The 27,466-nt window shown below is 49.2% G+C and overlaps 1 protein-coding gene across 1 annotated transcript in view; it reads right to left on the bottom strand.

Annotated features, from left to right (window-relative positions):
- Positions 1 to 5,317: 5,317 nt before the first annotated feature.
- The window catches only part of OSBPL10 (oxysterol binding protein like 10), a 375,692-nt gene continuing 353,543 nt past the window's right edge, over positions 5,318 to 27,466 (bottom strand). Inside the window, exons 9-13 of the mRNA XM_045297679.1 lie at positions 23,490 to 23,970; positions 13,086 to 13,272; positions 10,764 to 10,946; positions 8,314 to 8,467; positions 5,318 to 6,565 (exon numbers count right to left, since the gene is read on the bottom strand). Coding sequence (XP_045153614.1) covers positions 6,521 to 6,565; positions 8,314 to 8,467; positions 10,764 to 10,946; positions 13,086 to 13,272; positions 23,490 to 23,970 — 1,050 coding nt within the window. The 3' untranslated portion in view covers positions 5,318 to 6,520. The remainder of the gene's footprint in view (positions 6,566 to 8,313; positions 8,468 to 10,763; positions 10,947 to 13,085; positions 13,273 to 23,489; positions 23,971 to 27,466) is intronic.

Below are 27,466 nucleotides of genomic sequence, written 5' to 3'. Positions count from 1 at the left end.
TACTCCCGTCTGCTATGGCTACCCTACTCTTGAACCCACCCATCAAGTTAATTTTACTTATTTTCCAATTCCAGAATTTATCTTCCTTCCCCTACTCCTTCTCGAACCTGTGCTGCTGTTGTGGTTTACAGTGGGCCCACAGAGTGCTGTAGTCTCAACTGAACAGCGTGCTTCATTATTTTAAATTGTCCGGTAGTTACACTAAAGTTCATGTGGGTCTTGTTTCCATTTTATGTTCCATTTTATGTTTTGGGACTTAGTCATTTTTTGTAACGTGCACTTTTTGTGTGTATTCAAGACATAATTTGAGAGACTTTTTAAGTGTGTGTTTTTTTTTCTCATTTCAGCCAGCTTTGGGGGAAGTTAGCAAGCCAGAATCACCCTAACCAATCAAGGAATTGATATAATACGAAACTACCTTGTTTCCAGGCTGAAATTCTTCCAAGTCCTCACCCAAGCAAACTGGAAAATACACATTTATTGTCCTTCGTCCTGTTAGTATTGCCAAGTTACTGCTGTGCAGCACTGCAGATTTCTTGGGGAAACATGGCCCTGGTCAGCTTCTCAGGATTTCCAGTGTGTGTGGGTTTCCTTAGCAAGGGAGTTGGTCCCACTTCAGCTCATTGTTAGGAAGTAGGATGTAAGAAAGAAAATCAACCCCAGTCCTGTGTGGCATCCTGTGGCTTATGTGTTCCCCCCCAAATGTCAGCTACACCCAGTCTGAGTTTTGTGTCTCCCAGAGAGAGAGACATTCACAATCTCTTGATAGTACATTTACTAAGACTTATTCTCGGAGAGTTAACTATCTAATCTCTTTAAATTGAAAAAAAAAAATCTTGAGTCATTTTGATTAGCTTATCAAGTATCACTGAATCAAAACTCCAGAAGATGACAACATGGTGTTCTGTTGTACACATGGCACAATAGCTTAATTGTTCCAAACATTTGACACCAGTGGGTTAGTGTGGATCAGTGCTTGGGGTTGGATCCCACAGAACGAGATCTCACAAAGGGGGCAGTGCGGGGAGGGCAAGTGTTACAGTCCTGGCTACATGTGAACAAGAAACTGCAGAAGACGAGGTAGTCAAGCTACCGCTACCCTTCCTTTCCCCCAAAAGGAGCAAACAAACCGACATTAGCAGCAACTTCGTTCAGTGGGCAAACCTGAGGAGGAGAAAAACTTGGGAAATCTCCCATAATCTGTAAAACCAAACTACTCAGAAATTAACCCTTTGCCTGAAAATCAGGTGCTAAAAAGGATATTTGGAAATTACTGAAGATCCTCTTCAATGAGCTACATGTAATTTAATAAATGTATATATGCCCATCTTTTCAAGAACTTAATGGAAAGTTGTGGAAAGGTGGATGCTGGTGAAGAAACTTCACGTAAATTCTTAGACAAGGCAGCTTATGTACATGTTTAGGTCAAATTCACATTAGCTGTGTGGCTTAATAAAAGTGAGATATATTTAAACTGGTTCTGAATGGAAGAATCCATTAAAATGAAGTCAATGCAGGATAGCAAACAACCCCTAAAACCTCCAAGGTCACAAACTGCCACTGAAGCCTGTGGAAGAATGTCTGCGATGGAAATGGTCCAGGAGGGAAAATGGGAAGAACATGGGCCAATCTGGGAGGGGAGCAAATGAGAACTGGAAATAAAATGTACAAATTGTTGAAATTCGTAAGCTCGGAGAAGGGGAGCACACGCAGCCACCTGAAGCCACAGATGAAGACCCATTTGGACAGACCCAAAACCACTCCACTGAGTTGATAGCACTGCCCCGTGCGTTTCCCAGACTACCAGAATAGCCCGTCTTCTGAGAAGAGGCCGGTGGTTTTGAACTGCTGACTTTGCAGTTGGCAGTGCAACTCAACCACTACACTGCCAGGTCTTGCACACACAAAACTTAAAGCCAGCTCTCCAAAAGATCAAACATTTATATAATTTAATGGTGTCATCATACAAAACTCAAGAACATAGCAATATAAATGCAGCACCCAACAAGATAAAATTCAAGATGTCTGGCAATCGAAGGAATTAAGGCCCATATTGGAAAAAGCAATCAATAGAAAGAGGCCCAGAAATGACTCTTTAAGTTAGGCATATTTTAAATAGTCATAGCTATATTCCATGTTGAGTCAAGATTAAACATGTTAGTTGGAGGCATTAAAGATATAGAAAGACTCATATACTAAAATGAAAAATACCAAGATTACATACATCTATAGAAAGAATAAGTGAATTTGATATGCAGCAATAGAAACTAATCCAAAATGGAATCCTAAACCAAACTCTGCCACCAAGTCCATATTGACTGATAGAATTGCCCCATACGGTTTCCAAGGCGGTAAAAATCTTTACAGAAGCAAACTGCTACATATCTCTGGAGTAACCGGTAGTTTCAAACAACTGATTTTTTTGGCTAGCAATCGAATCATCCCTAATCGCCGCCACCACCACCACCAAAAGGCTCTCCACCATTGAATTGATTCCAATTCACGGTGACCCGCTCGCAGCCATCAAGTGTGACCCCCTTTGGCAGCGGTTCTTAACTTGTGGGTCGCGACCCCTCTGGGGGCCAAATGACCCTTTCACAAGGGTCACGCAATTCATAACAGTGGCAAAATGACAGTTGTGACATAACGAAAATAATTTTATGGTTGGGGGTCACCACATGAGGAACTGTATTAAAGGGTCGTGGCATTAGCAAGATTGAGAACCACTGCCCTATGGGTTTCCGAGACTAACTATAGGGGTAGAAAGCTCAGTTATTCTCCCAAGAAGCAGCTGGTGGTTTCAAAGTGCTGACCATACAGATAGCAACCCAATTAGTAAACACTACACCATCAGGGCTCCAGCCATAATGACCCCCTACGTCTCCTTAATTACAGAGAAGAAATGAAAAAAGACATCAGTGAGCTACAGGGCGATTCCAACCTAATGCACATGTGGTTAAATAGGCATCAATGTTTTTAATATTGTTCATAATTAGCCCCCAAATGGAAAATAGCCCAAGACCATCAGAAGTAAGATAAATTGATAGTGCTATGTCCACATCCTGGAATACACTAAAATCCACCCACACTGCCATCAAGTCAGTTCTGATTCAATGATCAAGCAGGACAGAACTGCCCCATCCAGTCCCATGGCTGTCAATCTCCAGAAGCAGACTGCCACCCACATCTCTCTCCTGCACGGCTTGGCTCAACCCACCCACCTGTCAACTAGCAGAGCAAGTTCCCATGGAGCCCGTTACAAAGGAAAAATTAAGTATTGTGAGAGCCTTATTTTTTAAATGTTTACGATAGTCTTAAATAAAAAGTTAGACAAAATGATTTAATTTACATACAATCAAAGGGGGGGTGTAAAATGCTTGATTAGTAATATAACAAGCTAACATTATGAGGCAAAAGCAACAGTCTGATTAGTGAAGTTTAAGGGAGTTTCCTTCTGAGTGATGGTAATGCCTCAAGTTATCGGTACGACTGCTTTAAAATAATTCATTACATCCTAACTTTGTTTTTGTATTGTTGAATAACACGAACTAAAGAGAAAAAAAATAGAGCAACTCAACAATTTGGATTGACCTACAAAATATTGGTTAAAATAACCCAGCTATGGTTGAGTACAGTAGTTGACTCCACTTGTAAAAAGCCTAAAACTGGGTGAAACTAAACACAATGCTTAGAAATCCATGGATATAACTACTCATAGGTTGCAGTTCGAAGCTGTACTCACATTACCCTTTCTTCATGGTAGCTTAAGTTCTATGCCATTGATTAAAGTATTGTTGTTATCAATGGAATCACCTTATACCCCAAGGGGAGGATTGACAATGTTTTGTCATAGAAAGATAAGATGCTAAATTAAACCAAAGTTACACATAACTTGTGGACAAGCAGTTGGATTTTAGCCTCCCACTTACTCAATTCTAGCCCCAATCCAAGAACAGTTAGCTCATAACCTGGACCGGCTCGGTACTCGCCTTCATTAAGAGATCACTGAAGAGAAGGGTGCTACAACAAAGCATGGTGAAGAAAGCAGTTGATGCCTGGCTACCAATTGGAATAGTGTCTGGGTCTTAAAGGCTTGTTTTCAAACAAGCATCCGTCCAAGTGAGGCATCTACTAAGTCCACATGGAAGAAGCACACAGCCCATGTGATCCAATGACCACAATTACAAAATCCAAATAGGAAGGGAAAGATATCAGAGCTTTAATTGGGAACACCCAATTGTAGAAGGCTATGGAGGTCAATGGGAACCCAAATTCCATCTGTAGAGTGCCTACTTGGCAAAAGCCTCTGGTAGCGTCCCTCTGGCCTCAGTAGTGGGACACGAACAGCTTTGCTGTCAGATTATTGTAAACTCGATTATAGTGGAGGTGAACAATATTGATACCTGTTCAGTGGCCTCCTTGACCCAATCTGAACTTACTATGGTTTCAAATATTTGCTTGTTCCATGACAGAAATTTTCTCTCTGGCTTATTTTGGTATTTATTGCTAGTGGTCTTTTTAAAAAATTGTTTCTGGTATGTCTCAGTTGATGAAAAACAGAAGGATTTGGATGCATAGAGACAATAATGGAATGACTTCTCAAGGGAAGGAGAAGGGGAATTGGGAGCAAACAATATAGAAGTGTATGGTATGTGGATTTCATATCAGTAAACCAATTGGGAGGGAGAAAAATAACATGGCTAGTACATGGTCAAATGGAAAACCAGGGATGATGACCCCAGGAGTCAAGATGGCCAGTGCTGCCTGAGGGCAGAAAGGACAGGAAGGGGGTGGGGTGGGCACAGAGGTGGCTGTGAAGGCACTGGCAACCTTAGTTTCTCTCTTCGATCAGTTGAGGACACGGTGTCTCTCATGCCAGAAATCGTACATTGAAGAACTCTATTGCTACGTGATAGTTCCCTGTCTCTTTAAAGGCCAAAATGCATCTACTCACCACAAAAAAAGGACCGAGAGAAGCCTTTCTCCTTGAGTTTCCTGGGCGGTTTATGCATGGGAGGCAAGGCTAGAAACTCCAAGGCCACCACAGTGAACAAGCCTATATCATGACCACCTCTTAGCAGAGAATGTTCACTGGAAACAGGTTAGATATTTTTAACGTGGCAGAAAAATATCAGTAACATTTATCTGGTGATTTTTCTCAAATGTGTTAAAAAAAATTGGGGAGCCTAAATCATGGCTATCATTAACCAAATTAACAGTGAACAGCACCCTAGCCCTTAAAATGGGACCCCATTCAGAGACACCAACTCCATCAGAAAACGTGAATCCTTGAAAATAAAACACAGACAGACACACAGAGAAGCAGAGTATTTAATCGAAATAATTGTCTAATATCTACAAAGTGAACAACTGGTCTTAAGATTGCAGACGAAAGGCACAAAATTAGTATTACTACAGAAAGCGATCATGCTGTTGGATTTTATCAATATCATTGGAATAGTACTGTAAAAAATAAGCACTGAGCAAAAATCAAATCCTTCACTTTCCCCTTATTTTATATTCTGGTCAGATCTTCCCCTCGTTTGTAAAAGCTGAAGACAGAAAGTCCACTGAAACCCTGGAACACTTCGGCGGGCTTTCTGAGAGCTTGGGTCAAACCAGAGAAGTGAAGTAAAAAAGAGAGAGAGAAATCCATAGGACATCCTTTTCTCTGCCCAAACTAATTACCAGATTGAGGTTGTGGTGCATGTTTATAGGGGCATGCACGAGTGTATATTCAACTTCTAAAGCCCTTTTTATAGCATCACAAGAGGAGTGAGGTCACCCCATGATTTATTTTCTCCTATAAAAGCAGCAGCTTCTAAAAAAAAGTGCTTTTGAGTGTGAGAAATTGACAGGGAGCTTCTGGGGAAGGGCTAACGGAGGAAAATTCCAGATGAGGCCTGGCTCTAGGTTCTCAGAGGGGTCCCATTCCATCCTGGAAGTGTCTAGCAAGGACCAACAATGACCTGCTTACCACTGCTGCCTTCCCCACCAGCAGGAAACCCAGTTTTTCTCTTCGGTGCAGATGAAACCTTACGGTGAGGAGGTGGGAACCCACCATTTTGAAATGACAGTGCCTCCAACTTCTATGTGGATGTCAACCGAGCCAGGCCAACTCTTTAAGAGGAGTGAGAATACCTTTGTGAGTGCAAAGTAGAAAACCTCACACCTCATTGATAGAAAGGAGCTCATAGTTAGTTACCACTTAAACCTTGAAAGTGCAATATTTACATGTGTCGTAATCCCCAGCAGACGTGTGTATCGCGCATGCGTGTGACATACAGTGTGCAGAAAGTTCACAGAGATCTGTGTACCACACACATGCCCTAAATGGCTCTTGAGTAAATTCAGCCCCATAGTAGAGTGTTGGGAGTGCACACTTCACAGTATAGCATTCCTTTCTCGGGTACCACGCCTCGGAGAACATCAAGGGGTGTGAGTGCCAGCCGAACCCTGATACCGTACCACTTTAATTCCTTCCCAAACAGCGATTTCAGCAGGTTTTGCACCTCCACCCTCAATGTGCCTTCCAGAGGGGATTGACATAGACCCAGCCATCACCCTGCAAGAGAAGGAAGGAGACGTTACATGGAGACCTCTCCGTGGAACAAACTCCAAGGAAGCTGCAAGGACAGCGCCCCCACCTCTGACACCCCCCAATAGCAGGATGGAAGCCGAGTGCTGGGCAGGGGCCCCTGCCAGCCTGTGCTCTGCCCTGTTCCTGACATCTCAGAGCCAGCCAAGCTGGCGCTCTCCCGAACCGGCTCTCCTCAGCTTCACTGCACATCACCACCCCATAACGATCTTCACAACCTAACCCACAAACCCCACCCCACAAATAACAAAAGATGGGGGGCGTTGTTGGTTTGCACCAAGGATGCTTAACTTTGTAAAACTGTGAGACAGGTGGGTTGGCTGCATGGCCCATGGAGGCAAAAGCCAAGGGACCACGTGGCTGAGAGGCAGTTGGCCGCTGGTTGGGGAGATCAATGATCATCTCCTTATCGTTTCCTGATCCTGACTTGTTGCAAACTATTAACTTCCTTTAAAAGCCCCCTTAACTGTGAGGATTGCCTACGAGTTCTGTGTGGCCATTGCAATGAATTCTTGAGCCCAGCACAGATGTAGACTGGCGTGAGGAGAACGGTTGGTGTCGGGATACGGAGGGGGCAGTACGTGTGACCCCCCTGCCCTGTGACAACAGGGAAGCCAGCGGAGGACAGATATGTCCATCTCCCTGTTGTTTATTACAACAGTGACCATTGCTAAAACTCACTCCGTAAAAGTAGTCCAAATCAGTAATCTTTCCTTGTAGCACAAGCCAGAGATTAGCTGCACATGGCAAAAGACAGCTTAGGACATATTTTCAACTGACTTTAAAATGTTTAAGTCATAGGTTCCCAAACTTATTTGGCCTTCCGACCCCCTTTCAGGGAAAAAAACAAAACCAAAATCACTCAGCGTCCCCCTCTGGCAATTAAAAACATTTAGCCCATCGTCCAGGATAAAGTGTAGGTATCTGCTTTGGCAGGCCCTTCTGGGGGGATGCATGGGACACTTTGGGTAACACCAGTTTAAATGTTTAAAAGAGTTTAAATTTCTTCCCAATGTGAAAGTTAGACTTACCATTCAAACAATTTCCCTTAACGATTCAGACAGTTCATTGCCTGGAGGTGAGTGGCATTTGTCCCCTTCAGCAATGGACTCTCCTGTCTGCCCTGGATTCATCATCATTTAGGCTACCTGTTTGGTGGGCTACTATCCAGGTACACAGTGCCCAGCCCTCTGGCCCCACAGGTGCATAGTCATGTGGAGACAAGTCCTGCTTTCTAAGATTACTTTCCTGGGGGGTGGCAGCAGCCCGTCTGGTGGAGGAGCCCCCACCCCCACCCCAGTATGCCCAGTCCTGCCAGCTCAGAGATGGTAGTTCTCCGTCATGAGAGGTCCTGCCATCCACATGTGTTCAGGGGCTGTACACCGAACAGCATGCAGATTTCAATCCCAAGCCTCCTCTCCCTAGTAGGCTGCTGGGCATTTCTGACCGGGAGAAGCCACAGGGGAAGGTATCAGTTGCCCAGTTCTCCGTACCAGAGAACGCTGTTTCACAAAAAGGTTCCCCAAATCTAGTCCAAACCTGGAGCCCAAACCAAGATGTCCCAGTCTTTCCTAGGGCCTCCCCTGCCCATTTATTCTCATTCATGCAAACCGCTGGGTTAGGGAGAAAAAGCCCCCTGCCCCCACTCTCCATGCCCCACCTCTGGCCCCTGCTCTCCTGGGGGCGGGGGCTTTGTGGCAGGTGGGCTGGCTTACCTCCTGGACAAAATATCTGGGCTGCCAGGGCGTACAGAGTTTCTCGCGCTTCCGTTCCTCCACCCGCTGCTTCTCCTCCAGGCGCCGCTTCTGCTCCGTGGCTGCATCGATGTCCCCCAGGCGCAGGTGGCGAGTCACCTCCCGCCAGAGGTTCCTGGGAAGGCGCAGAGGAAAGAGTGACTACCCGAGAGAAGGGGGTTCTGAGATAGCCCACTTACAGGGGGAGCTCCTTTCAGGTACTTCAGCCACGAAGAGCCAGGATGAGGACCGGGGATGGCACGCTTTTTCTGTAAAAGGCCACACAGTAACTCTTTTCGGCTTTGTGGAGCACACGTCTGAGTTGCGACTACTTAGCTTTGGTGCCGTCACAGGAAGTCAGCTGTAAGTAACCCCCTGGAAGTCAAACCCCACTGTCACTGAATCCATTCTGACTCACAGCAACCCAGGATGCCTTTGTAGGGACATCCAAGACCGTGTCTCTTGACACGAGCAGAGAGCCTCATCTTTTTCCTGCAGAACAGCTGGTGAGTTTGAACCGCTGACCTAACGGTGAGCAGCCCACGCTTAGCCCACAGGGTCACCATGGCCCCTAAAGGCAGACATAGCCATTGTGACTGTGGGTGGATACTAGCTAGACAATACGAGTCACCACAGATGTTTTCCAATAATGTTTGATTTACAAAAACCAGTCAGGCACTGGACTTTGCCTGTGTCTTGGGTTTGAGGCTTCCATTAAAGATTTGAAAAGCATCAACATTTTTAAAAGATGAAAAAAGTGAAAATGTAACATCATTCCAAGAAGAGTCTCCTGCAATCATCTTGGAATGCAAGAGGAATTCACCAAGTTCATGGAAAAATTCCGTCAGCTCTTATTTCCATTTCCCCTTGCACGCACGCACGCACGCCGCTTTAAGTGGCTGCATGATACGCACAGCACAGCGTGGCTATACTAATTGAGGAGAGAGGCCACGATTCACACAGCCATTTTCCTAGTGTTGGACAGTTAGGCGGTTTTTCTTCTGTTTGTCTGCTGTTTCCTTTTCCTTGAGAAACAAACCCAAATTTATGTTTGAAATCACTTCTGAGCTTCACAATTCCCCCTTTGGGTAGAGTCACAGGAGGAGCGTGCAAGACCAAAGTGAATCCGCGTGTCTCACACCACTGACTCCTGCAGCTGAAGTACAAACCCACGGGCTCTACCCATGGCCGCACCCACTGCCAAGGACAGAGCAGATGGTGGATTTCACTCTACCCTTCCCAGCCGGGGGGAGTGAAACATCTTCATACGGCTCTTGTACCCGTTTCTCTGTAAGACCCACCAGGACATGCACAGAGGGTGTGTGTAACAGTGAAAGAGGGGACTGGTCCGTTTCCATTACCATCCCCCCCCCCCCTATCAGGATGAGCCACCTTTGAAGCAGCAGCAGGGAGAGCGAGCGAGCCCAGGACCATCCCAAGAGCCTGTTTGAGATTTCTGTCTGAAATGGTGGCAGCCTAGGGCAGGGGCATCTGAGGCTGTGGCACTGCGACGCTGGGACACAGCACAAGGAGCAGCCCCCAGGCTATGAGATGGACACAGAGCAAGAGGTGGGCTTCCTGGTCCCTGGAGGTAGAGGCCAAGGGACCATGCGGCTAGGGATCACAGAGACGTGGTGGCTGCCTGAGGATCAACGACGGTGTCGTCACTGTTTACGGATCCTGACTTGTAAGCTATTAACTCTCCTAATCAACCCCCTTAATTGTGAGTAATGTCTGAGTCCTGTGTTTGAAATCATTTCTGAGCTTAACGTTTTCCCCCTAAGACAGACTCACAGAAGTAGAGTTTGCGACTGAAGTGAAGCCATGTGTTTCGAAACCCCTGCCCGCCCACCCCACCCCCCACCCCCCACAGTACAAACCTCATGGGTTCCACTTGGGCGGGTTAGCAAACCTAGCAGAGAAGTCGTGTGGGAAGAACGGCTGGTGTCCGAGCAGGTAAAGGCATGTCTGCTCCCTATGCCTCTTTGGCAAGAGGGATGCCAGGGGAGGTCAGTTATGGCCCCCCGCCCCAACGCACGCCATTTAGCACACTGACATTGAATATTTTGGTTTAAAACTTTTTTATGAGTGATCTGAGAAGGGAAACGGGCTCCTGGAGTCACTGCCCAGTTCTTTGAGCCCAGTCCTCTGTATTTACCGGGACAATCATCCAGCAGCGCCTCAGCGGGGCTGACAGACTTTCAGGTCAGGCTGCAGACAAGCCGCACGCCCTCGCCATCGTGGCCAAGTCAGCACACAGAAACCTACCAAGGATCTGCGACTAGGCGCCCCCGGGGGAGCACAAACTGTTCATGGCATCAGACGGACATCATGCCCAGGCCCATTTCTACCAGCCGAGCTGCAGAGGCTCCCCTCCTGGCCCTGCAGTCCAGCTCTGAGGACAGACAAGCTGGGGGGAGTGCCATTCTTACCTCGACTCCATGGGACCTTGCTTCTCCAGAGGCCTGATCTTCTTGGGGTACACTGGCAACGTAGTTGTGTCGATGACTTTGGTGTCCCCGTTGCTGTAGGTGAACTCCAAAGTACCGTTCCACTCCCCGTGAGCTTTACAAACAATGGTGTTGGTTGGGTTGTGCTTCACTTCGGCCGTGACCCTGAGAACCAAGGAGTCCAGTGAGCACACTCTGGCTGGACCGTCAACACTCGGGGCTTCCTGAGATGCCCTCGTACCGAGAGGAGACTCTTGGATGGCGGAGGGAGAACTACTGTGGTGGCCTTGCTCAAAGACGAGCTCTGAAGATCTGCTCTAACAGCCTTGCCGAGAAAAAGGGGCTCGGTGGGGAAACTGGTAGACCCGGAGGCTGTCCATCAGTTCGTGGGAACGACTCCGTGGGACCCGCTTAGGGTGAGCTGGGGTTTGCTAAGACTTGACCACTGGGATGGAAATCGAGCAATTCGGTAACAATCCAGCATGAAGGGCTTCAAAAATTTATGGGAAAATGCCATATTCTTTTATCATTTTTACAGAATTTTTTTGACCCCCCTCCAAAAAAAAAAAAAAAAAAACCACAACAGGATCTAATTAGCACTACATTTTAAGCACAGGGAGAGTACGGCAGAGGGAGAAGGTTTACATTCTTCAATGTGGGTCCAACATGACCACTCACCATCTAAACCGAAATCACCATGGCCAAGGATGGACGTGGTCACCCAGTGCCCACACGCTCCCCGGATTGAAGACGGAGTAGAAGCCACACTCAGGCTCTCATCAAAACCACCAGCACCTTCCTCCTCACAACCCCGCTCCCGACTCCCTGGAAAGGGTCCTTGACGGAGCTGGGTGACCTCCTGCAGCCAAACGGAAGCGCCAAGCTTCCCCTTTCTGAACGTCCTGCTCAGGCTACATTTCATTTTCAAAGGCAGCTGGGAAATCTTCTTCCTAAGCCGTAAATGCTCGTGAACCAAAGACTGCCAGGTCTTCTGGAAACTTCTGGGGTGCACACAGAGGAAGGGCTTCGGTGTCAGGCTGGTAAATATTTAACAATGAGCTCTCACAGAGGGGAAAAACTGACGAAAATGCCCTCGTTAGCACGACTGACTTCAAGCTAGCAAAGTAATGTCACAATGTGGCGCTGGGAAGAGACGTGAGCTGGCATGTGTTGATAACGTCTGTTTGCCAATCTGTCCTTGGATATACTCATGTCAATGCCATACACGGGTTCATTTCCCACAAGGGGAAAATCAGATGGAAGCTTGCTTGTCCCTTTCAGGGTGCATTCGACACACGTCACACACACTGCCACGGGTCAATGCCAACTCACAGCAGCCTGACAGGGCAGAATAGAACTGTTCCTTTGGATTTCTGAAGCTATACACCGTTACGGAGCAAAAAGCCTCCTCTTTATCCCATGGAGGGGCTGGTGGGTTCAGGCTGCTGACAGCCCAACTCATCACCCCCAGGGCCACCAGGGTTCTGTGGGACATATAGAGCCCACCATATTTTCAGCCTCTCAATCTCTGCCTATTCCACTGGTAGCATGTGCCGCCACGGTACAGGGCCTATGTAATTGGGATTCGTCTCACGACCAGAATCCACCTGGGGCACAGGCCCCATGCGACCGTATCAAAATTCATGACCTTTAAAAACTGTCTTGCTTTTTTTTCTCCTGGATTTCAGCATACCTTGTGTGACTAAAAACACATGGCATCAACCAAAACTCCAATGCACACAAGAACTCCGTCTCAATGGATCAAGCCGTGTATCTGCTCTGAGAGAGGCCACTTTTCTATCTAGAGCAGTCAGTCAGCAGGGATCTCTCCATTTCAGTGTGTGCGAGTCAGGCTCCCCAGGGGGGAAAACAGTCACGATCTCGTAGCTTCACGATGTGAGCTAAGCCCTAGAGATAAATACGCACTAGAGACACATGCTAACAGAGCCCACTCCAGGCTGTGGGCCCAGACCGGAGGGCATGCTGCCAGCATGGCGACGTCTTCATCTAGGACGTGGAAGTTGTGCAAATCCATCCCTGGAGGACCTCACCACCTATTCAGATTGGGGAGGGCTCCCCAGAACTGCTGTGGGCGATGGGGAAGAGAGCCGCCTCTCTCTGGAAACGCCTGGTCTCGGGTCCCATGACATTCATCCACAGGGATCATCAGCTCAGCTCACGACTTCACCTGGACTTCCACCTCAGCCCACTGCACGAGCTCCCTAGTCTCGTGCTGGAAAGAAACCACGCCAAAGGGGGAGCCCCCTGGCTCCCCGTCTCCACCAGCCCTGGGCGCCCTCCTACCTGTGCACTTTCCCGCCATAAAAGGGCTTCGTGTGGAAGGTGACTGTCGCCGAGTACCCGGTCTTGACACAGTTGATGCCGACTTTCCCTCCGAGCTCCACCCATGGGATGGTGAGGATGGAGCGTGCGTAGGCACTTGGCAGGGTAAACACGTACTCCTCCCCGTGTTCCAGGAGCCGCAGCACACCTGGGGGGGGGGGGGGGGAGACAAGGGCGGATGTGGGTCAAATGGCATGAAGACGGAGAAACCAAACCGTAGCCTGCGACACCTGGGAGGTGTCGCATCTCCCAACTCTGCAAAGGTCAGCCACACAGAGGATTGTGATAGGAGATTTTACGTCAGCTTGGAGTTACATAAAAATATAGGGGTGGTAGCCAACCTCATCACACAGCCTGATAGCGCCTCCTTGTAGATGCGGCCTTCTCCTAAGGAGGGCCGCCTCTCTCTGCCTGCGCCCTCCTGCTCGCTGGCCACCCTGAGCGCTGTGGGGCCCCCTGCCATGTTTCCACCGACCTTGGCCTTCGCACACGCCTGCACTCACTGGCCCGTGATCTTCCTGCAGTCTGCATCATTGCCCATGGCTGCGTGAGTCGGAAGAGGAACTGACGGACTGCTATCGGACTTCTGGACTAGAGTTGGACTGGGCTGGGCTGTTTTCCTGACATGTAACTACTTCTTGATAGAAAGCTCTTTCTGCACATAAATGAGTGTCGCTGGGTGTGTTGCTCCCGTCAACCTGGCCTCCCACAGGTGTCCACTGTGTACTAGGAGCTGTTCGAAATACGGAGAATACAGTGTTGAACAAAACAGACCATGTCTGCCCCCCCCCCCCGAACATAATAGAAAGGCAGACATTATTAACAAGCCACGAGCAATTGTAACTTTGACAGACGTGTGAGGGGCACGTGTCCAGTGCTATGGAAGCCGCCCGCTGGAGGAGCTGACCTGGACGGGGAAGACTGCCCTGAAACAGTGAGGCTTGAGCGGAGCAAGAGAAGAGGGGAGGGAAGAGTGTTCCACTCCGAGGAAGCAGCAAGCACAGAGGTCCTGTGGTGGGAGAGAGCCGATACAAGGTCCCAAGGGTGCAGCAAAAGACCTTTTTAAAGTGCTTTAAAAAAATGGAAACAGCGTAGGGAGAAGGTCTAGGGAGGATGGAAGGCGAAACCTATTGCACCCCGCCAAGGGAATAAAAAAAAAAACGGAATATGAAAATAACTGTAATTTATCATTACAATTACAAATTGGTGGGAGGGGGAGTAGGAAGGGAAAAAAGAGGAGCGGATACCGAGGGTTCTCAAATAGCAAGTACATGTTTATAAAATAAGGATGGCAACATATGCCCAAATATGCTTGATCCAATTGATGTATGGATTGTTATGAGAGCTGTGGGAGCCCACAATGAAATGCTCTTTAAATAAATAAAGTGTTCAAAAGCAGAGGTGTCACTTTGAGGACTAGCGCGTGCCTGCCTCACACTTTAGTCTTTCCTTTGCCTCCGATGCACGCAGAGCTGGGCCAAGCCCAGCGTAAGGAAGACTCAAGGGCCACGCCTCCGAGTCCAGGTGCTGACAACGGCGAGTCGGAAAGCGAACAGCTCAGGGTGGGAAGAAGCTCCGTAGATGCACGAATGGGGGAAGTGCTCACGGGTTTGGGACCTGTATCAGGAGGGACCAGCCCCGGGAGCAGGATGCTGAAGGATTGGGCGGTATCTGGTTCTGCTGCACACAGGGTCACGGAACCAACTCAGCCTAAGATGACCAGATTTTAACATTAGTAAAGCGGGACACCAGCAGGACACCATTGATAAAACTCATATCCTAGCGAAATAGCCACATGGCAGCCGAAAACCGTATACCCTAGCTCATTGTGCATTCTTTCCAAAAATCGGGACTTTTGAAAAACACCGTGGGACGCGGGAAAATTTGTTAAAAATCGGGACTGTCCCGCCAAAAGCGGGACGGACGTCTGGTCACCTTACCTTAGCAGCACCTCACAACAGACTGATCTGGAACTGCCCACCACGCTCGCAACCAAGTCCATCAAATTCAGTTCTTCCCAAGCAGTGAAGTAAATGCTTGGCTCATACCCCCAAGGTGAAAGCCCTCCGGGTTTGTTTAAAGGGATTCACGTGTCCCCGTGTGCTGGGAGGTTCACGCCATGCGTGGTGCCGCTGGGAACTATGAAAAGCAGAGCGGTGGCCAGTGACACTCAGGTCAGACACGTCACCAATTAAAGCCCCCTCTCCATCCAGGAACGGAGATGAATACTTGTCACTTCAATACACAGATGGCATGAGTCTAGTATCCAAATATGTGGAATATCTGAGCAGACGGGGCTGCTCCCCCACCATCTCTACTCTGATTTGCTGCATCTCATAATACAGTCGACCTTGCTTACTTAAAAGTAAAGCCCTAGGCCAACTACTGCTCTCGCTCCACACACATACACCTTAGAGCAGATGCCTCAAACTTTTTAAACGGGCCAGTCCACTGTCCCTCAGACCGTTGGAGGGCTGCACTGTAGTTTAAAAGAAAACTATTAAAGTAAAAAAACAAATGGGGCAAAAACACCCAGCGGGCCGGATAAATGTCCTTGGAGGGCCGCATGTGGCCCGCGGGCCGCATTTTGAGGACCCCTGCCGTAGAGAGTAGAACTGCCCCAGATGAGCCCCCTGGAGGTCTCCAGGAATTAGGATCCTTGGAGGGGAATAGTCAGATCTGAACTAGTCCGTTTAAAGCCTACTTGGTATCTCACTTCTGCAAATGCGGTTGCATGGGCAGAGAGCGCCTATTTCAGCTAAGACATGAGACCAACATGGAACCCAAGTTATTTCACTTATGTAGTTAGAACACTTCACCCCTCACAAAAGACAGTTAGCCTAAGGCACTTTCTGCCGTCTCTATGGAATTGTTGTCCCTCACAACACTGCTCAAAGGCAGACATCGCCATGAGGCTTCTCTTATGTACCTGTTAGTGATTAAGAGCTAGGCCCTTCTATCTACTTAGTCAACAAAGACATCCTGAGACTGGCCTCCGATGTGGAGAACCCTATTGCTCTTTGGATGCTCATGATCAACATGTTACCCATGGTTACCCTGAAACCTGAGTTAATGTAAAACACCTCTGTGACGCTCCAAAATATAAATTTCAAAATTAAATATTCTCTATTCAAACTTCCAGCCATGAAGGGCACCATAAAGACAGCCTTTATTATTGTTGGTCTCCATGCTGGTGCTCACCTTCTAATAAAATGCTCTATTTCTTCCTCTAATGTGGAGTGAGTCACATGATGTGGACTGTGTGTCCCGGAGCTCCACAGTCCTACTGCGTGCAGACCCGCTCCACAGTCCTACTGCGTATAGACCCGCTCCATGTAGACCCACTCCATAGTCCTACTGTGCGTAGACCCACTCCATAGCCCTACTGCATGCAGACCCGCTCCGTAGACCTACTGCGTGTAGACCCGCTCTGTAGCTCTACTGTGTGTATACCCTTTCCATAGCCCTACTGTGTGTAGACCTGCTGTCTCTGGCTCACATCAACCCCATAAGGCAAAGTAGAACTGCCACATAGGGTTTCCAGGCTGGTATCTTTACCAAAGCAGGCTGCCACTTTTTTCTCCCACAGAGCAGCTAGTGGGTTTGAATCATCACCTTTCACCTACCTGAAACCAACAACCTTCTCAATTATCAGGCAAATGCTTAACCTCTACACCACCAGGGTTCCTGCTAAGAAGACCACTTGATGGTGAATTCTTTCAGGTAGCCAATAGGTCTGCCCCACATCACGACCTCACACTTTTTTTTGGTCCCGATTTTATGGTTACCGCCTTCTGCCCCTACTAGGAATCCTTGGGGACAACCACTTATTCCTTGTCTGGCCAGTAGGCTCTGGCTTCAGAAAGAGCCCGAGTGAGCCATGGGCTCCCTCACCTCCCATCAACCTGGTGGCTGGGGCTGTGCCCACAATGCTTTCTTTATAACCTATTTCCATGGAGAATATGGCTCCCATCTTCTTATAGACCTGGATCACGGCTTCCCAAGCCTCTGTCACCAATCTGGTGATCGTACCCTTTCAGGGCCTTAGTGCCCTCACGAGTGGCACAGAGCTAACTGCATCCACACCCAACTGAGCTACACTAAGGCTAGAGAAGGCGAGGACCAAGCTCAGCTCAAAGCATGCGCCCTGGCCCACTGCCAGAATCCCATGACCTTTTGCTCTCACAGTGGCCGGCTTGGTGGGTGAACTTTTAGCAATGCATTTCCAAATCAGAAACACTGGCAGTGGGGTGGCGGTGGGGGTGGACATGACAGAGACAGGTGGGATATGTTGGGGTTTTTTATTTTAATGCTTTACCTAAGAGATAGCATCCTCCTCTCCATTGTCTTTAGAAAAACCCCTTGCAAGACAAGAAGAACCTCCCCCCAAGTCCCCAGAAGCCCGTGTGCAAGCTGAGCGCTTTGACGGCACTGGGGAGGCTGCCTTCCCTTGGCTCTTTTCTAAAGATCCATAAATGTGTGCTCACTCATTAAATCACCCTGATGAGGCTTCCTTGGTGCTGGCTCTTTTTCTCAAGGTTGCTTAAACGTTTTTTTTTAAAAATTAAAAATATATATATATCCCCCTACTATGAATAAAAGACCGCAATAAAATTACTTACAAATTGGATTGCAAATGAAAGTCCCGTCTTAATTGGCACAGGAGGCTGGGAGAAACTGGAAAAACTCTCAATCACCCATTTTTCCAGGCCCTGCTTTGGTCCTCACGCCCGGAGACACACACTTGAAATTCCACAAGACGGCTTACCAGATAAACACAAGGCAAAGCGTGAAGATTTCCAAACTGATAAACTTAAAATAATTTTGCCCCTGGTCTCCACGGTATGCCTATAGAGCATTTTTACGGGAAAGCACAGGGTCGCAGCAAGCTGCTCAGGTGTCTGTCTGTTCACTGTGTCCTGTCGGCTGCTTTTACTTGAGTTAATTGCCTTCCCAATTCCCTAGAAACAGTCTCAATAAAGAGGCTGTGCCACTGGCAGGGCATTGACTCTGTGGGCTTGGGGGGAAACCCATTGTGGGAGCAGCTGGAAGCCTCTCACTCCCAGCAGTGGGGAGCAGGGAGGTGGGTGTGGATTGCAGAAGGGCCCTCGCTCTCCCTTGGACAGCAGTATGGGGTTGACAGAACAGTGTCTCAATTAGGGGCTTTCAGTGTCACAGCTGCAGAAGCCAGGCAGTGTCTGAGCAGCAGTGAAAGTAAATTCAAGGCAGGATGAAGCACTTTATAATGGTAGTGCTTGGTAGTCAAATACGCCAGCGTCCAAAGGCAATCCACCTGCTCCTCACTGTCTCATTATCCAACATTTCACATTTACAAAAAGAAAAAAAAATTCCTAGCCAACTATTAGTGATGTCAGTCTGGCAGTCATGGAAGCCCAAGGGGACCATGCTTGAAGGCTGTGTCTCCATTCGGCTGGGCTGTGGTTCTCAGTGGGTTGGCAATTATGGAATGATGTCGTCATCCTCCATTTGCACATACTGCTGATTTACAGTTAACCTGGTGTTTGGAACCTAATCATGTTGATGAGGAGCAGGTATCACGTAGGAAATCAGCCCCTGTATTGCATTCAAATTTTCAATTGGCTTCACCTAAGATCTAATTTGTAAAGTGAGGGTTTGCATAAAACGTAACTTCAAATCCAATCAACAAAGCCATGGAATATGCTGGATCCATACAGGGAATAAGCAAAGGCACTGGGTCTGTCCCCACCTTCCTTCCTCCACAACTTCCTTCCCAGGAGCTCTGCCTATAGGAACCAGAACCTTCTACCTTGAAGTTTGAGGATTCTTAGAAGCATTTTGTATGAAAATAAGGTCACATAAGATGCCTTAGCTACTAAAAGGGTTTAGGCAAAGCATTGGTCTAGTCCAGGCCTAATGCCACTTGGCCTTGCAGGGTCTATCCACACAGCAGGAATGTCCACTGAGGTGTGAGCTCAGAAAGGGCTATGACCAGGGAGGAGCCCACCAGAATCTCTCTCAAGAACCTTCCTTCTAAACTCAGCACCCTAATTACTGCGATGTTCTCACTAGAATGTTCACGCCAAGTAAGAGTAGCAAATGCTCATTCTGCTTCGGGAATGACTCCAATTGGGGGCCTTGGGAGCGGGTTGTACGTGGCTCCCACCTGCAGTTAAGTACACTTGGCTGAGGCCCGGGGTTGTGCAACGTGAACTGTAAACAGCAGGCCCTGACCCTGGGAAGAGGCGAACTTAGTTTCCAAGACATCCAGTGCCTACTTTACTCAGCCCAAACTTAACCTCCCGGGTGTCAAGTCCATTCTAATTCACAGTGACCCTACAGGCCAGCGTAGAACTGCCCCTATGGGTTTCCAAGACGGTAATCCTTATGGAAGTAGAAAGCCTCACCTTTTCCCCAGGGCGTGGTGGGTGGTTTTGAACTGCTGCAGCTAACTGTGCAACAATGTGCAACCCACTATGCCAGCAGGGCTCCTGTCTAACCTGCAAAGACGTTCAAAGAAAGAGTCTGAAGATGTCCGTCCACTTCCTGGGCCAGGTTCAGTGAAGTGGAGGTAAAAGACCCTACAGAGAGGTGGCAAAGCATTAAGCTGGGCGAAGGACGGAGCCCTGGGCAGGGGCAGGGGTGGCATCATTGGAAGGGCTGGAAGCACAAAGGCGGTGACCAAGACATGGAAGGTTCCAGCGTGAAGGGAAAGGAGGGGAGAAGTAGCACAGTCCACCCACCCCCACCCCCATGATGTGGTCACACCCCCAGTGGGCCCCAGGCCCTGGAGATGGAAACATCACTGGGGGGGGGGGAGAGAGAAGCGTGCGCATCTGCCCTCTCTGCCCGTGCAAGAAGCGGTGGTTTCCTACCTCTTGATTGGTGGCACGTGTAGGGATCCCCAGAAAGGAACTTGAATAAGCATTTTTCCCTCAATTTAAAAAGGGAGCCCTGGTGGCATAGTGGTTACGCATTGGGTTTCTAACTGTAAGTTTGGCGGTTTGAAACCACCAGACACCGTCCCATAAAGCAGCAGTTCTCAACCTATGGGTCACGACACCTTTGGGGGTCGTACTACTCTTTCACACGGGTTGCCCGATTCATAACAGTAGCAAAATGACAGTGATGAAGTAGCAATGAAAATAAGTTGATGGTTGGGGGTCACCACCACATGAGGAACTGGATGAAAGGGTGGCGGCCTGAGGAAGGGTGAGAAGTCTTTATGGCATTGAGAGTTACAAGTCTTGAAACCACAGGGACAATTCAACTCTGTCCTACAGGGTCGCTATGCGTCTTCATTGACTTGATGGCAGTAAGTTTGATTTATGTGTGCTAAAAATGCATTTACTTTATCAGGAGCTGTTACACTCATTCACTCTGATCAATCACACATTTAAACTGTGTGAGTGAGAGAGAGAGATCGCACAGATACAGGTCTTCCTACTTCTATCTTCGACCTTGGACTATTCCCTTGACCCCGCCATCAGTCACACAACCACCGAGATGCTGCTCCAATCACGCCCCTCTAGTGACGTCCATCTTCCTCAGCGCAATGCCCAGATCCTTCCGCAGTGCCCCATCCCAGGCCCCTGTGATGCAGCCTTCCCTAGTTGGCGCCCCCTCCTGGCCACAATGGCTTTGGCACCATCTGGGCACCATCCCAGCTCTGCTTCTGCCTCAGGACCTTTTTCCAGGCCGGCTTTTTGGCTGAAACATCATCAGTTATTTCCTCACCTCCTTCAGGTCTCCATTGGTGTGGAGGCCCATCCTGTTTAACAGGCAAACCCCTGTATCCCACCTCGTCCCTGCCCTGCCCTGCTGCTCCTTCCTGTTGCTCTCTCTAGCACCCCACATCACCTGTCACTACACACTGCACACAGGTCCTCAGTCTGAACTGTCCCATCAGAATGCCAGCTCTACAAAGGATGGGGGTTTCTGTCTGGCTTGGCCACTGCTGAATCCCCGGCACCGAGGACCCCCCACCCCCAGCACGTCCTCTGCGTCCCTGCCACTTGCCAGATGAACACATGCATGAATGAGTGCCCCCGGGGAAGATTAGACAGACAGACCACGGTTCCGGATAAGGAGGCAAACATATGCGAAACGGTCTCTGGTTTCCCTCTCTCTGAAATAAGCGGTGATCCTCCGCTCAGAGGCAAGCCCAAGAACAAACTAACGGTGTGAAGGTGTAAACTAACTGCCTGAACGCTCTACCTTCTTTGGCAAACAAATGTATTTCATCGTCCAGGAATTTATGGTCTGGGAAACATAAAGCAGTACTAAAATTAAATAGAATGAGACGGGTCCTCCTGAATATCAACTTCTGTTTTTCAATAAAGGGACACAGGAGAAACCGCATGGTTCGGACCAGTGGTTAACCACCGGTGGAAAGAGAAAGCTCCAGGTGAGTTAAGTCCACATTGAGAATCATGCCACCCCATGTCTTAGGACCAATCCAAGCCTACAAATCGAGGCAGACAGAAACTCCCCACGTAAGGTCTTCAGGAATTCTCGCTCTGGCACAAACCCCTCTGGCTTCAATCGTCAGAGCTAGTTGGGGTGTTGGAAGCCAAGCTCTGGGGGCTCGGAGAACCCCAGGGCCGGGTCTGTGCTGGGCCGTCCGCTGGGGCTCCCTGTTGCGCTGCAGAGATCGGGAACCAGTGGCCACAGAGGTCAGAAGTGGCTTGAGAGGAACGATCCAATCCACCATCCTCCTCCCCCGGGGAGTACACCCAAATCAAGACAGCCGTCTGAGCTTCAGATAAGTCAGACACAGGAAGATGGATGTCAACATTCCTGACTGTGCCCTAACCCGGAAACAGTCACCATGGAGTCAATGCCGGCTCACAGCAACCCCGGCGGACAGAGTAGAACTGCCCAGACGGTTTCCATGGCAGCGATCCGTGCGGTAGGCAGCCCCGTGCGCAACCCACGGTGCCACCGAGGCTGCTCCTCTGCTCCTACAGGGATCCTAAAACGCTGTGCCAGCCGCTTTGCTACCCTGGCCTGGCTGTTCACTCAACTCCCCTCTAACCTCCGTGCTTCGGACTCCCCGACCTTCTCAGGGACGATTCCTTATTGGCAGAGAAGAGGGAATGAAAAGAGCCTCCCCCCCACCCAGGGACCCCCCCCCAGCACGTCCCCTGCGTCCCTGCTCACTGGGTTTTGGTGAGGGTGTACATTGTTCGGTGCTATGCATGCGTCCGTGAGCAGGCTGCTTTCCTCAGTCACTCCGTCTGCAAAGTCAGAGACAGCCACGGGCAGGGAGGCCTCCGGGTCCGCCCTGGTCTTTCTGCTTTTCAACTCCTCACGGACAACTCACAGGGCCCAGCCCCACACCACGGCTCCAATCTGTGCTGCCGCCTGCCTTTGAGGGTGGCCTGCCCCGGACACCCGTGTTCCAGTCCCCCTAGCATAGCCCAGGCTCCTTGGCGGCTTCATGTTTCACCGTAGCACCTGTCACCTTCCAACCCACCACACAGTCAGTCCTTTAGTTATCTGCCCCGCCCGCAGATGAGAAACTTTCAGGGGCAGAACACTGTAGTCTGTTTTGTTCACGAAGTAGCCACAGCTCCTAGGAGAACAGGTGCTCGATAGAAATGTGCTGATGGAATGAACGGTGTTCTTGCCTCATGGGGTTTGAGAGGGTGCAAGGAGCTGCATAAAACCCTCTGAAACGGAAGCCAAATTTTGTGATAGATATTCGTGTGCGTGCGTGCTTGGTGTGTGTATCGGGGGTGCTGGTGGTGAGGCAGTCCCCATCCCAACAAAAAATGGAAAAGAAAAAAAAAAAAGCCGCTAATACAGATGCTTGAATTTAACAAGGATGATTATAAATTTCTTCAAACAATGAATAAACTTCATTCACAGCTATTTGCCATAAGCCGCCAGTGGCATGATTAGCCTGTGCTCCTGTGCTTCACAATCTCTAGCACAGTGTCGACAGAGTTGCCTAGGGAATTTTTATGAGCAAATTCTGAACAGGAAGCACTATTATCTTCATTGTCTGGGAGCTAGAAGACCGGTGAGAATGAATAACCATGTGGGAGCCAACCCCAATCCTCATGCAAGGCTAGAAACGAGAGTGACACACAAGGAGGCCCACACACATGCGCGGTCAGGGAAGATCCAGGCTGGGCAGCTGCTTAGGCCAATAACGCTGCCCCATCACCTTACACCTACTGGAAATTACTGGAAACTGTAGGCAGGCAAAGTTAACAAAACCTGCTCTCTCCATTGTCTGACCCCCACGCCCCCCACACACACCATTCTATTCCAAAACAAAATAAAAACAGAACTCCGCATACATGCCCATCACTCGTCCACCAGGGATAAAACTGTCCCTGGTATAAGAGCCAAACTCGAACAACCAACTTGGCTTACCTTCCCCAATCATAGAGACCCCAACGGACATGCCCATGAACTTGCTCTTGGTCCATACGTGGGTGCTGATGCACAGCCTCCTCTCCTTGCACTCGCAGTAGAAGCAGGAGACGGGTGGGTGGTGAGACACTTGCTCAGCCACAAACCTTAGTTTGTAGCTTTTGGAAGGGTCATCGGCCATCGGGTTGTTGAGACAGCCACCAGGAGAGTGGGGAGCAGTCCTCCTTGGCTTGACCTTGTCCCTGGGAACTTCCCAGGAGCAGTGAAACGTCTCGCCAATGATGGGGTTGTAGGGCTTCTTGGCCAGGGCGCCCCTGCGGCCCTCGTGGAAGGCTGTGAGGTAATACTCCACGAAGCAGACGACTCTCTCCTCGGGCGTGGCCCCGGCAGTGATGGCCAGCAGCAGGTCCGGGTGCGCCATGAAATCCGCGTACATCTCCAGCAAGGAGCGCTTCTCCAGAATAAATGTGGGAAGCACTACCTGCAGACAGAAGGAGACAAAGTGAGGCGGGAATCCCTGTGAGAGAGAGAGAGAGAGAACGAGAGCAGAAAGGCCGCAGCTCCTGTGAAGTAAATCCACCATGGCTGACGCTAAGGGCCCGTTTCTTTTGATTCCTGCACAAATGACAACTCAGAGGAAACATGAAGGAAATTGGAAGTAGCTGCTGCAGTAGTAACGTCAAAACCAGCACAGTATCGTGAACACTGTTCTGTGTCACTTTCTTCTCTGCTTGTCTGAGCTGAAACAACAGCTGTCGTCGTCTCTTCCTTTGCTCTGATGCTCTCTCTCTCTCTCTCTCTCTCTTTGTTATGTACGTTCCTATAGGGAACATTGATTTTCTCACACGTTAGGAGCTAGAAGTCGGCCTTCAGTGCTTCGATCTGATGGGTAAGGAATGTGGAGGGGTTTTAAGGTTGTGATCCTGTCTCTCTCTCCCCCTCTCTCTATCTCCATGACTTACAGATGTAAAGAAAACCATGTAGCTGGGCTTTTCCTTATTCTTCCTGACATCAGGCCTGGCCAAGGAGGTGCTCACGAGGCCCTGATAGTGCTGTCAGGTAAGTGCCGAGCCACTAACTGCAAAATCAGTGGTTCAAATCCATCAGCCACTTTGAGAGTGAAAGATGAGGCTGCCTGTTTCCATAAACATTTACAATGTTGAAAACTATCTAGGGTCAGTATGAGTCAGAATCAATTGGATGACTGTGGCTAACAGGATGCTCAGAGGATACTCATGAGCATAAATGCTGTGTGTGTGTGTGTGCGCGCGCACACACACGCGCGCGCGCTCCACATACACGTGCCACTTCAGAGGTTTATGAGCTAAGAGGCTGGTGTAAGACCCGCTGACTCCTTGCTGTCATGCCACGCCAGGCCATGCCACGCCACTAGGCCAGAGCCACGCCTGGCTCAAAGTTCATGCCCCCTCTACACACAGTTAATTTTTCCCTTTCATATTCCCTGACACCCATGGCAACATTCATGGGGGAGTATACGAGTTGACCATGAATGTCACACAGCCTGATAAGAACTGTATCCCGGACACCCACTGGGACTCAAAGACTTCCCTGCAAACAAAAGGGAGCAGACAAGTCCTGAGAAAGAGACAGGCAGACATGAGATGAGCAGACACACAGGTTTGGAGGGAACCTTTGAGAAAAAGCCCACCTGCCAGAGATGGGAAGGATGGTTTTGTTTCCGAAAAGTTTAGTATCTTTTTAAATGTATTTCCTAAAGCCCTGGGCTGTCAAACCACCGAGCCACCAAGCACGTGGAGGAAGAGGAGGCCTGGCAATCGGCCTCTGTAAGGATGGAGACCCAGCCAGCCCTCTGGGCAGCTCTGCTCTGTCCCACACGGCAGGGTGGCTGAGTCCAGACTGACTCAGTGGCCCACAGCAGTGACATCTGTCGCCTGCAAGCTGACAGACGACGGAAATGCACCTATGCAAAGCAGAAAAGAAGCCAGCTATAAAGAGCAGATCAGACGGCAAGCCAGAAAGAGAAGGGTCGTTAGTCCTGAAGGGGGTACGTAGCTTCAGTTGAGGACGGCTTCCTGACATGGACTATCATCCTTCTGTTGACCCTGGGGCTTCATTGGCACCAATTTCTCCTGTTTAAGCCCAAGATGGAAAACACAATGGGTGTATCAGCTCCAACAGTTGCTCTCTCATGATACACTTTTGAAAAGGGCAAGAATTTGAGGCATTTCCCCTAATGTAGCTAGCTTTTCCAATTCACTGCCTCACGGGCTTAGATTAAATAAACAAGGGAAAGAATTCCACTGGGAATCCTGACTGGCTGAATATTAAGAACCAAAGGGGCTTTTGAGATTACATAGTTTGATGCTCTAGTCCCATGGCTGAAGGGACAAAGAGGCTGGGGAAGGGGGGCGGGGATAGGCAGGGCACCTCAAGGCTCCCAAAGGGCACCCCAAAGCTCTTTCCACTCTCTTACAACACCTTGGTTACCTACTTCTGGCTTTAACAATAGGAGTCCTGGTGACACAGTGCTCAGAGCACACAGCTGCTCACGGAAAGGTCAGTGCTTCCGATCACCAGCTGTCCCATGGGAGACAGATGTGGCAGTTGCTCCTACACAGACGTACGAACCCTGTGGGGCAGCTTTCTTTTGGGATCCACTCTTTCTTACAGGGTCGCTATAAGTCGGATTTGACTCGAGGGCCACTGGTCTGGTTGGTTTCCTTGATGAGAATAGTTTCTCCTCACAGACTAGGGACCTAAGAACAGGGACAGCTGGGCCACCTCACCTGATTAACAAATGGCAGGTGGGGACAGCAAGAGGAAGAGGGAGAGGGATAGGAGTCCTACCTTCTAGCCCGCTTCATGCTTTGTAGCACAGCAAGGTGAGCCAGCATTCCAAAAATCATCATCCTTACTACAGATGGGAGGGAGGCCATGGGTCTTTAACAGGGACCCAGCACGGCGTCCCTCTTTAGACAGGGAAGGACAGTCACCTCCTGTGGACTGAAGGCTGCCTTTGCCAGCTCTCCGGACAGCACGACCACATGCATCATTCGACAAGGCCAACACAGACGCGATGGCTCTCGGAAACAGGCGACTCACCCCCCTCACGCCTCTCTACTCTCGCTCTGTGCTCCCTCCCTCTCTCTCTTTTCTGTCCTTGTTTTCATGCCTTCTCTCTTGCTTTGTCTAAAAGATAAAGAGCTACTTTGGCTCATTATTATTATTTCCTTCTTGAAGTTTTTTTTCCGACCCCTTTCCAAGACTCACCTACCACGGTGCCCCCACCCACCTACAATGCAGCCTTTGGTCTGGTTTATGAGCACATTTCCAAATCAGACGCTCTTTGCACACATCAACTCTCTGGGAGGGACCTGGCACGAGGGAGGACACCCTCAAATTACCATGGTTAGAGGGAGAGATCTTTCCTTCCTCTGAGGTGTTAGGTGACACGGTCTCATATTTCTTGGTGCAGGGTCTCTTTCATCACCGTTTTAGCACTCCAGACTCCTTTGAGTCAAGATTTTAAATACGACATCGACTCAGGAATCCAAGACATACAGATGAAGCAGCTCAGAGCATGCCTGCGGCAGCTTGGACAAAAAGCTAGCTGATTTTAGGGTCATGGTTTCTGGGGCAGGGACCTACCGACTCAGACGCCGCAGACATGCTCACTTGGTGTCCAGGACGAGTGGGCTCAAACCAGGTCCCCCATCCACTCGCACACACTCCCACCCCAGATCATTGTTAGTGCCCAAGGAATGGGCTGCCGGGCTCCAGGGTGGACCTTCAAAGGTGTCTTGGGAGTCAAAGAGGAATAAACCACAGATGCATCCTGGTCTAAAAGCATCTCCATCATCTTCTCTTTATCAAAGAGGAAAAGGGCTTTGTTCAAAAGGAGCTGCTTGGGAATACAATGCCCCGCCCCCCAAGCCCTAATCCCTGTATTTGCAAATATATTCCTGTTTGGAAACAGGTGTTCCTTTGCTATGTTA

This window comes from Echinops telfairi, unplaced genomic scaffold, assembly GCF_000313985.2.
Source record: "Echinops telfairi isolate 266 unplaced genomic scaffold, ASM31398v2 ScPeMD7_7420;HRSCAF=8458, whole genome shotgun sequence".
Lineage (NCBI taxonomy): Eukaryota > Metazoa > Chordata > Mammalia > Afrosoricida > Tenrecidae > Echinops > Echinops telfairi.
The sequence above is the reverse complement of the archived record's forward strand: the minus strand, read 5'-3'. Positions and strand labels throughout refer to the sequence as shown.